General features: G+C 40.6%; 1 protein-coding gene across 2 annotated transcripts in view; it reads left to right on the top strand.

The window, feature by feature from the left end:
• The first annotated feature begins 252 nt into the window (after positions 1-252).
• The window catches only part of lmbr1l (limb development membrane protein 1-like), a 67,038-nt gene continuing 53,799 nt past the window's right edge, over positions 253-13,491 (top strand). For both annotated transcript variants that reach the window (XM_060820998.1, XM_060820996.1), the window contains exon 1: positions 253-373. In XM_060820998.1, coding sequence (XP_060676981.1) covers positions 314-373 — 60 coding nt within the window. In that variant the 5' untranslated portion in view covers positions 253-313. The remainder of the gene's footprint in view (positions 374-13,491) is intronic.

The following is a 13,491-nucleotide window of genomic DNA, read 5'->3' as shown; positions in this document are numbered from 1 at the left end:
ACTATTGGTTATATTCACAGCACTTCGCTCTAATCAGTTTAGAGCCGCAGCCAATCTGAAGAGTTTAGTTTGCATTTTAGCCAATTACCTGCTTCGTTACATTTGAGCAGTTCTTTCCACCAATGGTGTGCTTGGGGCTATGTTTTCTCTTGGAGTTTCGGAGCCAATCCAGGGTTGCGTTCTATGGTGATTTTGCAGCGTGTGGTAGCTTGGAAGCTGGTAGTTGTGTGGAGCTCGAGCTGTCGAGAGAGCTACAACTTCAGAGATTGAGGCAACAGGGTAGCGTGTGTCCTCTTAGCCATGAAGGGTCGCGATGGAAGACGACGTTATGATTAGAGCAAAGCTCTTCCACAACAGAGTTCGTGAATGTATTGTAAGTTTTTTATTGGATTTCTAGAAGTGATTACTTTTGACTTTCCTTTAATTCTTACTCAAGTGAAAGAAGTATTTTGCTCAGTTGAACTCAGTACCAGACAAACCCTTTTGATTGTCACCTATCTCTTATACCAGTAATCGATATTATGCAAAATTCTGAGAACTGCATGTCTTTTCGGATAAAATTTAATGTACGATGTTAAATATAAAATGATTAATTTTGGGAGGAAGAATGAGGTAAGACAATATTAAACAAATCTCTGGACAGGTTGGTTAGAAAAGATCTCGAAGGTGACTTTGGTAAGTAATATATATGCCATGTAATGCTGCCACTCCACACTACAAACCCCTTGGACTGAACTGCATACATTTAAAAAAAACTTACAAAATGGGTTGAGAGAGTGGTTGATAAATCATATGGGATTCTCAGCTTTATAAGTCAAGGCTTGGAGTACCAACGCAAGGATGTTTCGGTGAACCTTTTTACAAAACACAGGTTTGGCATCAACTGTAGTATTGTGTTCAATCCTGGGCCCCACACTTTAGAAAAGGACGTGAAGTCACCAGAAAGGTGCCAGAAAGGTTCACAAGAATGATTCCAGAGATAAGGGAATTTGGTGGTCTGGGTTCTAAGATCGTTCTCTTTAGAGAAGAAAATTTTTGGAGTGGAAATGTTAATACAGGTGCTCAAAATTATGGCGTCAAGTTAAAATAGAGACTGTTCCCATTGGGAGGAGGATGAAGGGTCAGAAGATGGTCATTTTAAGACGAAAGACAAAAGAACTAAAGGTAGCATGAGGAAAAATCTTTTTTATGCAGTGGGTGATTGCACTGCCTAAGTGTGATGGAGGCTAATTCAATCATGGTTTTCAACAGGTTTCTGGCTAATTAACTGAAATAGAGAAAAAAATGTGTGGCATGGGGCAAGTAGCTGTTGCACAGAGCCGACCTGAACCCAAAGGACTAACTAGTCTCCTTTCTGGACTGTAACCATTATACAATTCTATTTTTATCAGAGAATGAGAGAACCTCTTATATGCTACCAGTAAAACAAGTCTCTCATCAGTGAGAAATGTCAGAAAAATGCAAGCCCATGGGTCACAGAAATATGGTGAACTGGATCCAAAATTTGCTCAGTGACGGGAACCAAAGTGTGAAGGTTGACTGATATCTTTTTGAATAGAAAGCAGTTTCAAGTGGTGTTCTGCGGGGCGAAATGTTTGGTTTCTTGCTGTTTGTTGTATATGTTAATGCCTTAAACTTAAATGTGGGAGGCATGATTGGGAAATTTGCAGACAACGCAAACATTGGTAGTGAAGAGGATGACTGCAGGTCAATATCAATGGTTTGGTTGAGTCAGCAGAAAAGTAGCAAATGAAATTCAACCTGAAGGAGTGTGAAGTTATAAATTTTGGGGAGGGCAAACAAACAAAGATAATGCACAAATGAGAGGATATTGAGAAAGGTGGAGGCTGTGCAAGACCTTGGGGAATGCATGACCACAGGTTTCTGAAGATGGCAGGAAAGTTGGGTAAGTTGGTAAAGAAGGCATATGGGATATGTTCCTTCACCAGGCATGGTATTAAATACAGAAGCAGGGATATAATGCTGGAACTATATACTTTTAGACCACAGTTAGAGTTTTGCATTTAGTTCTGGTTACCATATTATAGGAATGGCATAATGGCTGTAGAGAGAGTACAGAAGAGATCTACAAGAATATTGCTAGGGCTTGAAAATTGCAGACATGAAGAAAGATTCATTAGGTGAAGGTTGTTCTGCTTAGAACAGAGGAGGCCGATAGGTAACACTAATTGAGATGTACACAATGAGGGTCTTGGATAGTGTGCAAGAGTGTTTCCCCTAATGGAGAGAACAATTCCCAGGAAACACAGATTTAAGATGATTGGTAAGGTGTTAGAGTAAAAAGTGAGGTCTGCAGATGCTGGAGATCAGAACTGAAAATGTGTTGCTGGTTAAAGCACAGCAGGTTAGGCAGCATCCAAGGAACAGGAAATTCGACGTTTCGGGCCAGAGCCCTTCATCAGGAATGAGGAGAGTGTGCCCAGCAGGCTAAGATAAAAGGTAGGGAGGAGGGACTTGGGGGAGGGGCGATGGAGATGTGATAGGTGGAAGGAGGTCAAGGTGAGGGTGATAGGCTGGAGTGGGGTGGGGGCGGAGAGGTCAGGAAGAAAATTGCAGGTTAGGAGGGCGGTGCTGAGTTCGAGGGAATCGACTGAGACAAGGTGGGGGGAGGGGAAATGAGGAAACTGGAGAAATCTGAGTTCATCCCTTGTGGTTGGAGGGTTCCCAGGCGGAAGATGAGGCGCTCTTCCTCCAACCGTCGTGTTGTTATGTTCTGGCAATGGAGGAGTCCAAGGACCTGCATGTCCTTGGTGGAGTGGGAGGGAGAGTTAAAGTGTTGAGCCACGGGGTGGTTGGGTTGGTTGGTCTGGGCGTCCCAGAGGTGTTCCCTGAAGCGTTCCGCAAGTAGGCGGCCCGTCTCCTCAATATAGAGGAGGCCACATCGGGTGCAGCAGATGCAATAGATAATGTGTGTGGAGGTGCAGGTGAATTTGTGGCGGATATGGAAGGATCCCTTGGGGGCTTGGAGAGAGGTAAGGGAGGAGGTGTGGGCGCAAGTTTTGCATTTCCTGCGGTTGCAGGGGAAGGTGCCGGGAGTGGAGGTTGGGTTGGTGGGGTGTGTGGACCTGACGAGGGAGTCACGAAGGGAGTGGTCTTTGCGGAACGCTGATAGGGGAGGGGAGGGAAATACATCCCTGGTGGTGGGGTCTGTTTGGAGGTGGCGGAAATGACGGCGGATGATACGCTGTATACGGAGGTTGGTGGGGTGGTAGGTGAGAACCAGTGGGGTTCTGTCCTGGTGGTGGTTGGAGGGGCGGGACTCAAGGGCGGAGGAGCAGGAAGTGGAGGAGATGCGGTGGTTAGAGGCAACATAAGGGAAAAACCTATTCACCCAAAAGGTGGTGGCTGTCCAGTTTGGTGGTTGGGGTGGAAACCCTCAACTCCTTTTAAAAGGAACTTGGATCTGCACCTGAATTGCTGTAACCTACAAGGCTATGGGCCAGATGATGGGAAATGGCATTAGAATGGGCAACTCATTTATTCAGCCAGTGTAGAGATGATGGGATGACTGGCCTCTTGCTGTGTCATACTGTTTCTGTGTCTTGATGCCTGCTAAGATAAAGTTGAAAGTTCATAGAGGAACACAGCAAACCACTTTTGCTGTACATAATATTCTCATTTATTTGTTAGTTGAGACTTTACTGACCTTTGTTTTATTAAGTTACCTAATGGTTACTTGAAAATGAAGGTGAGGTATTAGTTTGAGTTCCCACTGGTTTTTACGCCAATCTGCTTAAATTTGTGCCGTCTGATTGTTGATGCTTCAGCTGTTAGTGTAAATGGAGAAGATTTTTCTATCCAGTTCTTCCATGATTTTGAATGCCCTCGTGGCTTTCCCTGCTCTGAGAAAAGTAGCCACGTTCACTACCCATGAGGATGGCCTCATCTGGGACTTGGGGTTCATGTTACACTACAGGTGACCCTACTATACTATACACCCTCTCACGAACAAGCATACATATACGCACACACATTCTTACATACTCACGCAAACCCTCTCTCATACACACACATACATGCCCCACACACATACCCACGTGCACACTCTCTCACACAGGCTTATACTCTGTCTGTCTCTCTCTCTCTGTCGTCCCCCCCCCCCCCCCCCCCCCCCCCCCCCCCCCCCCCCACCCTTCCCATATGCACGCAGAATTATATTTGCAGATATTTTCTATTTTGCTCAAAAAGCACACAATCTGCAAGCAGTCAATCCGTGTGATATTTTATAAATTCCTATTTGGGAAATAGAACCAATCTGACTCAAGATTGGAATACAGACAGACTCTAACCTCACACCTTTAATGCATTGTCTGAGCTCAGATGTCACTTTTTTAATACAAAACCTTAAGTTATCTCAAGATTGTGACTTGAAAGAAGTTCTGGGATTTACGTATTAATGAACGGCAACCTGCAACCCATTCTAAAAGATGAAAGACTTAACAGCAATCTAGGTTTGATCAATATATCATTTTAGTTGCATGACACTATGATCTTGTGCTAAAAAATCTGTGTCCTACGATCCTGCTTCGTTAGCTACCTGATGAAGGAGCAGCGCTCTGAAAGCTAGTACTTTCAAATAAACCTGTTGGACAATAACCTGGTGTTGTGTGATTTTTAACTTTGTACTCCCCAGTCCACCACTTGGCACCTCCACATCAAAAGTAGTCTGTGCAGATAACTGTAATCCTTCATCCCTGAAACCATCCTATACTATCTCCAAAACCTTCACACACACATGGAAACGGGGAGGCTAAGAATTGAGTCTTGAACATTTTGTATGTTGATTGGCTCGAAGCAAAGTTCTCTGTTACCTAAACTGGGAAAGATAGGGATAGGACCAAAATGAAATGGCTCCCCTGATATAAACTGTGGAAGATAGATGAGGAATGTTATCATGATCAATCTTGCCCCCAAAAAAGTCAGTGAAGTCTAGTTGGAATGTTTTATAGTATTGTAAACATATTGGGACTTTGATCAGGTCTGCTTGAACAGAGAAGATTGAAGTGATTTATTTGAAGGAGATATTGGGGATGGAACAGATTAGATAAAAAAATGTTTCAGGGATCTTGAGTGAGGGCTTACATAATTTAAGATTAAATGTGAGTGACTTTGGATGAAGCAGGACATACTGTGCTTTTTTTTATGCACAGAGGTTGTAAAACTGTGGCAATGAACTGTCAGTGTTAATGAGTGAAGAAACTGCCATTACCACATTTTAAGAGCAGGTTAAGTGGTTGAAGGAATGGGGACTGGTGTGGAGTAGATGCAACATATGTTAAAAAGGTGCCATTATATATTTTTTAAAAAATTCCAAGGCTTTTTACAGAGGCATCATAAAACACTATATACTGAGCCACATAAGGAAATATTAGTACTGATAACCAAAAGTTTGACAGTTAGAAATAAAGTGGAGTTTCAGATTGTTGGATGATCCTGGAATGATCAGCTATTAAGCTGGCTTTAGCTAAGCATTTTAACTTCAATAAATGACATGGAAATGTGAATGTTTATTTGGCATTAGACAGTTATCAAGAGACTGACTTGAAATTGAATGCTGATTTGTCTCTACCTTTTAAGTGATTCAGAGTCCATTTGATTCTTGTACTGCCTGATACAATTCTTTTTTTTCTAAATGGACATGATGTATCAAGTGTTCCACTTGCATTATTGCGCAATGGGTTGGTATAATCTTCACTTCATCTTTATAAATATGATGCATGTAATCTGACTTTGAATAAATTACATATCTGGTACTGCTTTCAGGGATACTTCCTAGCCCAATATGGTGTTAGACTCTGGTAAATTGTCCAACTCTTCAATGTTTTATGCTGACTTGTGTTTAGATAAAGAGTTGGCATGAATATTTGCACTTGGCAACATTCTTCAGGAAAGAATCTGTGACTTCCATATTTGACAGTATTGTAATGTACTAATAGCATAATCATAGAATCCCTACAGAGATGAAGCAGGCCATTTGGCCCATTGAGTCCACACTGTCCCTTCTAAATAATCCTGCATTTCCAATGGTTAATCCACCTAGTCTGGACACTATGGGCAATTTAGCATAGCCAATCCACCAAACCTGCACATCTTTGGGCTGTGGGAGGAAACCAAAGCACCTGGAGGAAACCCATGCAGACGCTGGAAGAATGTGCACACTCCACACTGTTTCCCAAAGGTGGAGTCAAATCTGGGTCCCTGATGCTGTGAGGCAGCAGTGCTAACCACCGAGCCACCATGCCACCCTAAAGCTTCAGGTTTTTAAAAATTAAGCTATCTTTGTACATTGGTTCATTTTTTTTCAGGAGCAGGTGTGATGATACTATGGCTTCAAGAGATGTATTTTGTCCTTTATTTGTGAAGAAAGGTTGAGACAGAGGTGACAGCAGTCTGCTCAAAGCCAATAAACAGCTTGTGAGGTCTTGGATTTTTTTTTTAGAAGGTGCAACAACAGAAGCAGCCTGAATGGATAGCGTCAAGCTCCCACAGAACTAGGATTTTTAGTTTTAGCTTTCTTCAGGGGCTAGGATCTTGCAGCTGAACATGGAACTCTTATTCCTCTCTCTCTTACAGCTTAAAACTGGAGTTCTCTTCCTGCTGCTAGCATTGCACATGACAAACAATCTGTTTTACTGAATGTGCCTTTGCCAAAGACATGTTTATGGGATGTTACTATATTAGAACATTTAATTAGTAGTAGTTAAGCCAATTTTTTTTTTGTCTGTATTTTAACTGCAGTGTAAAAATAAAGTGTGTTTTGCTTAAACTCAGGTAGTTTGACCCATCAAATTGCATCTGGAACACACTGCCTTACACTTAGCTTTAAAATAAGAAAAAGTTAGGGTCCAGGCTATTTTCTTAATATGTTTGAGGGAGTTTGGTCTGGTCCTTAACAATACAAACTATTTAATGTTTTACTTTACCAATATATGACAGCAGTGGAATTTATCTTCCTCTGTACAAATAGCCACACTAATAGTCAGTGGATAAATACACTACCTAACCTGTACAGACAAAGAGGAACTCTGGCTAAATTGTGACTGTGGTGTGGAATAACTTAACTTTTCTACTTCTGACTGCTATCTTGTCATCCTACTGCAAAACATGCATGTGCTGGCTTTGAAGAAGGACAAAATTAGTCTTTGACTGTGATGCTGATTTAGTGATGTCAACTGTGGGATAATTATGTATTGATCTTCACTATTTGAGCAGAATGCCAGCTCACTGCTGACATCCTCTGTATTGTATTTCAGCATTTAAGCACCATGCGAGTACCAGTTTAAGAAGGAGCACATCGAATCAGTCCCTGAGTTCGGGAGTGTGTGGTGTTGGTTTGGGTGGGGTGGAGGGCATGAGCTTTAAAGGAAATCAAACGTGATAACATACTTAAGAGACAAGGCACAAAGATTTCTGCTTATTTGCCAAATGTTTCTGTTGCAACGTGGAACCATAAAGTGAACCTTTAACCTGCTCCTGGCTGAATATTTAATGTTGTCAATATCAAACTTGGCCATCAATGTATTACTGCTGAGAAAAGCATTTGCTTCTTTGCTGAAAGTAGCCTCTCTGTTTTGTAGAATTGCTGAGATAATCTGTTACTTTGAAGTGTTCAAAGTTGGCTAACATCATGTGATAAGCTTAAACCAACATGTATTCTTTGAGTTTTCAAAAATGAATAATTGTCCACAACCATAAAAGATTCAAAAATGGACTGCAAGTAATGATATTTCCACCCCTTCTATTTTGGTGAAAAGAAAAATCAGCTAATATTCCCATTGCTGATCTCCACCCAGGGATTCTCTACTCAAGTGAGTACAAGCAATAACTTTCTGTTGATACTACCTTTCACCTTTTTCAAGTCAGAGGTTGTGAGTTTAATTCCTATTGCAGAGACTTAAGCATGAAAATCTAGGCCAATACTCCCAGTACAGTACTACTGCAATATCAGAGGTGCAGACTGTCAGAAGAGGCATTATATCAGTTCTCCAAGTTAAAAGCTTCCAAGGCAGTATTTTGAAGAAAAGCAGGGGAATTCTCCTCAGCATTCTGACCAATGTTTATCCGTTTATCCCACAACTGATATCACTGAAACAAATTGCCTCTGTCACTGACAGTATCTGCTCCTTGCTAGCATAAGATTACAATTATAAAAATGTTTTGACCTGAAATGCTGCCCATACTTTACTCTCTGCTGTACAAGCACCTGTATTTTCCCAGCATTTTCTGTTTTTCAAAGCATCCAGTCCTCAGACCCTTGCTCTAATGACCATTATCTCCTGAAAACATTGTAGAGACCATAACTATTACTAACCCCCACCCACCCCACTACCACCACCCTCATCCAAACTCTGTGCTTATTGTCATTATTATCCCTCTCTTCTTAGCTGTCATCCTGGGTTGAATCAAATTGCTTGTAACATCTGTATCCTATTGAGCTGAGCTTCCAAGCCCACATCCTCCACTTCATCACAGAGACTGCCCACTTCAACCTCTGTAACATTGCTTCACACCATCTGCTCATGACACTCTCATCCAAGTAAAATCAGCCAGAAAGACATTAGAAATATCTTGGAAATGTACATTTCAGCAAGATGTTCGTTTATAAACATTTGAGCCAGGAGCAGTAGGTTATCCAGCCACTTAAGTCTTGCTGTGCCATTAAATGAGATCATGGCTGATCTGATTGTAGTCTCAAATCCACAATCCTGCCTACCCCTGATTATCTTTCATCTCCTTGATTAACAAGAGTCTACTGACCTCTGCCTTAAAAATATTCAAGGACTCTACTTCCACCACCTTTTCAGGAAGAGCATTCCAAAGACTCTGACTCATGACCCCAAGAGAAAAAAATATCTACTCTCTGATTTAAATGGATGACCCCTGATTTTTAAACAGTGGCCCCTAGTTCTTGATTTTCCTGTAAGAGGAAACATCCTCTCCACTTCCACCCTGTCAAGATCCTCCAGGATCTTTGTTTTTCTGTGTGTAATGAGATGAATCTGCAAATTATTGGAAGTATTATGTCATGACTTGCAGGTTATGAAATCACAACTGGATTAGTATCAGAGGTCATCGAAAGGTTTTGTAACAGTTGCAGTTTGATCCTGCTGTTCTTGTTAACAATGCAGGATAATGTTTTGCTTATGACTGCAGAACACAGTCAATTCCTTTTTGCATTATGCTACTAATTATAATTTTTCAGTGATTAAAGTTACGACTTGTATATAATTTCTATCTTTGCCCTTTTTACCCACCTCTCCATCACCCATCCCCAGTAATTTCCTTTTAGATCACACATTATGCAGTACATGTTATACCTGACTCCATTGGATCAGCCAAAAGCTGTGCTCCTAGGTCCTTATCCCCTATTGTGTAACTAGCTGCTAGGAATAACATGCAAGTTGTTTGGGTTTGTATAGTTGTTCTCTAAGACTCCTTACCATGGGTCTTCCTGCAGCATTAGACACTGTAACTGTGATGGCAATTTGCTTTTTGTGATTGTGAGTAAACACTGCTTTGTTTCATGGTGCTTTGCACACAGAATTTATTTTGCATTTTTTTCTTCAAAATTCTTCCAGCTACTATGTTCCATAAGGACTGTATCTGCTGCTGATTAAAATGACTAATCTTCATATCCTCAAATCTAGTTTACCGTTTGTTTTTCTTATGAACTTTGTCAGCAGGAGCAATTTTAGTCCAATTTTCTGACTTTGTTATTGACCAATTCCCAAAGGTACCACAGATTTTAAATCAGATTTGGTTGCGCGTAGGAAACGGATAATTTAAACCTGATGAAAGTATAATTTATGTACTGGAGTAAGATTACCTGACAGTCTGTTTTCTTTTGTAGACTTGATGAAGGAATGAGTGGTTTTCTTGTCACAAGTATTTTGCAGTGAGAATTACAATAGAGTGAAACACTGTCATCCATCCCCACAATACGGTTCCATTTTGATAGTTTAAGAATGAGAAAAATGGAAAGAAATTGTAAATTCAAAGTAGTCGAGAGAAATAACCTAGCTACTGCCATGCAGTGATTATTGGCAAGGTATTTGCCTCTGTAGATATAGCTGAACACATTATCCTCCTCACTAATTTTGTCCAAAGTTAAAAATCACAGAACACCAGGTTATAGTCCAACTGGTTTAATTGGAAGCATATTAGCTTTCGGAGCAACGCTCCTTCATCAGACAATCACCTGATGAAGGAGCGTCAGTCCGAAAGCTAGTGTGCTTCTAATTAAACCTGTTGGACTATAACCTGGTGTTGTGTGATTTTTAACTTTGTACATCCCAGTCCAACACCAGCATCTCCAAATCATGACTAATTTTGTCTGTATGCTAGTTCTGGATGGATAATCAGAAGCACTGAGCACTATTGTACCTCATTGGTTGAGTTGAGTTGGCTAACTGCAAAGATCAGGCCTCAAACCGGGAACCATCTACTATGTATGAATGTGTCACATGCTACATCAGTATTTGATTTCTTGTGCTTCTGGTTTGGAGGGAGGAACATTCATAATTTCGGAAGAGGAATGGCTTTTTTCCCCCTAAGCATTTGGACAAGCAAAAGAAACATTGAATTTGGGAACACAAACAAGCTCATGCTGATGTAACTGCTCTAAGATGAAGTATAATGCAAAGTGACTTGATCTGCATTCTAACCCTAGTCATTTGAGCACCTTTTTTAATCCATAAGACTCTTTCTATTTTCCACACTGCATACCCTTTGTGGATTGTTTGACTGCAACTACTGCAGCTTTATGTTGTAGACGTTTACTCACGAGGAATTGTATTGGAAATGACTTTGCTTGCTTTTGTTGCTGTCTCTGTTAGCGATGGGAAGTTTAGTGCTATTGTACTTGTCATCTGACCTGGTGTTGTTATTCACTTTCTTGAGTGCAAATTTTTCAACCACATTGAGTTCTTTGTGGAAATTGATGAGATATGTCATTATCATATGTCAGTTAGCTCAGTTGGCTGGACAGCTGGTTTGTGACATGCAGTGACGCCAACAATATGCATTTAATTCCCATACTGCCCAAGGTCACCTTGAAGGTCTCACCTTCTCAACATTGCCCCAATAACATATGATAATGACATATCTCATCAATTTCCACAAAGAACTCAATGTGGTTGAAAAATTTGCACTCAAGAAAGTGAATAACAACACCAGGTCAGATGACAAGTACAATAGCACTAAACTTCCCATCGCTAACAGAGACAGCAACAAAAGCAAGCAAAGTCATTTCCAATACAATTCCTCGTGAGTAAATGTCTACAATATAAAGCTGCAGTAGTTGCCTGAGGTGTGGAGACTCACCACCGTTGTTTGTCTCCGAGAGCAGCCCCATGGCCTTGTGGGACTATGGTGACTTTTGCCATTATGTTATATGATAAAGACGAGATGTCAACAGTCCTTCATAGGCTATGATGAAATGCCAATTACCATTACCAAGATGTCAACAATATCCACAATGGATGTTCAACACAATTTGTTTTCAACACCATTAACCCAAATTCAACCAAACCAGCAACTCCATTCACATTTCTGCAATCTTATGCATGTGTCAGTTATGTTAGAAGCAGGTACCACACACTCCGCAATCACATTCATCACTCTGCCTGGTTTCCCCAATTGTGCCTGATTTGTGGGCCTTCAAAGAGGCTTTTAAAAAGTTTATTTTTAAACACAATTTTTTTTCAATTAAGAAAAAGTATTAAAGAGCTATCTACTATGCAGAGGCATTTGATTAACCGAATTTCGGATAATCTGAACAAGATCACAAGGTCCCGATGCTTGGCTAACTGTTATCCAGCACCCGATTAGCCGAACGAAATACTGCCTGCCTGCGTCCTTCGGATAATCGAGGTTCCTCTGTACGTAAATATCACAAGCAAATGGTCCTGTCCTTTAAGTTATTGCTAGCTATTAAAAATTGGCTGATTCTCCGGTGTTGCAATAAATGCTGATTTTGTGATTTTATTTTTCCTCAACTGTATTCCTAAAACTGGAATGTACCAAGGGACAATGATGGTAGATTTTACATTTGATATACAAAGAAATTGAGTGGAAACGTGAAGGAAAGGTGACTTTTTAAAACTATTGTAATTTTGTCCCCTTCCTCGCTCTGGAAAACAAATGGACTTGAAATTGAACCTGTATAAAAATAAGCTAGCACCGGCCAACTAACGTAATTTTCAAAAGTATATGTCTTGCTTCACCTGCTTCATGACATTTTTGAGGATGTGATAATCCATATTGTCTGAAGGGACAGAAGCTGTATGAGTGATAGTGATTCAGCTTTCTTACACTGTTTGTTAGTTAAAGGATTCTGCTTTCCAAAAAGAGAAACAAGATAAAATATCAATTACCATTTATTTGTAGTTGTCTGATCTCTTCAGGCATGCTGGTGCTAATGTCACCCAGTATTGAGCTGGACATCACCATCAAACAAATATATATATTCAAATTAAATGCTGACTGAACACTGTCCACTGGCTCAAAGTTTCCTCCACACTGACTTCTAAATATTCTTGCAATCTGCCTTCTAATAGTAACTGTGCAGTCACCAATGTTGTGGAGAAGATAGATGGTCACTTTAATTTTAACCAAAAACAAAATCTTGGCATTTGACGTTTCCCTAAGCTTTGCATGCTTCTTGGTTTCTAACATTACTGATTTCCCCCTGCCCCTGCCCGCCCCCATCCCCAACCCAAGGCCACATGTAATTGACTGCCTGGCTGTGATCAGATGGGCAGCATAAATCAGAGATCTATGATCTTCCTTGTCTGTAAGATTAGGTTCTGTACTGAATAAACTTAGTGACTAAATGATCAAGGAAACATTTGCACTTAAACTGGTTAATATCTCATGAGGACCACTGTGTGATGCCTTAAATGATCATGCATAATTGAGGAGGAAATATGAAGGAAAATGACCCTACAAGCCTGAGACACCAGCAAAAGGATGGATGGCTCTTTGAAAGCCATGAAAGCATTTGGCCAGCAGTGTATAGTTTGAGCTAAAACCCGTTCAAATTTAGATCCTTTGTGCTAAAACTGAGAGTGAAAGTTTGTCACAGTAATTCTTATGATTTGACCTGACCCTAGTGTTAATACGTTCAGATGTCAAACATCTGCCTTTCTGATACAAAATAGTTCTTACCAGTATAAGAAAGCAAAATTGTTCCGATTTACAAAAGTCTTGTTAGTAAGCTACTCCCTGGAGGGACAGTCAGACAGACTGCATGAAATTTGTTTGGAAATACTCGAACTGAAAAGCAAGCATTGCAGGAGCATGAAACCAGAGATAAAACAACAACATTGATTTTGATCGCTCTGTGGGGACAGGCAGGGACATGGAATTAAGCCTATACTCAGGTCAGCTATGTAGGATTGAGGGGCTGAATGGCCTACCTGTACTCCAATTTCTTATGTTCTTATGAAGTACTGGAAATACACAGCAGGT

The sequence above is a fragment of the Hemiscyllium ocellatum genome, chromosome X, assembly GCF_020745735.1.
Source record: "Hemiscyllium ocellatum isolate sHemOce1 chromosome X, sHemOce1.pat.X.cur, whole genome shotgun sequence".
Classification (NCBI taxonomy): Eukaryota; Metazoa; Chordata; class Chondrichthyes; order Orectolobiformes; family Hemiscylliidae; genus Hemiscyllium; species Hemiscyllium ocellatum.
The sequence above is the reverse complement of the archived record's forward strand: the minus strand, read 5'-3'. Positions and strand labels throughout refer to the sequence as shown.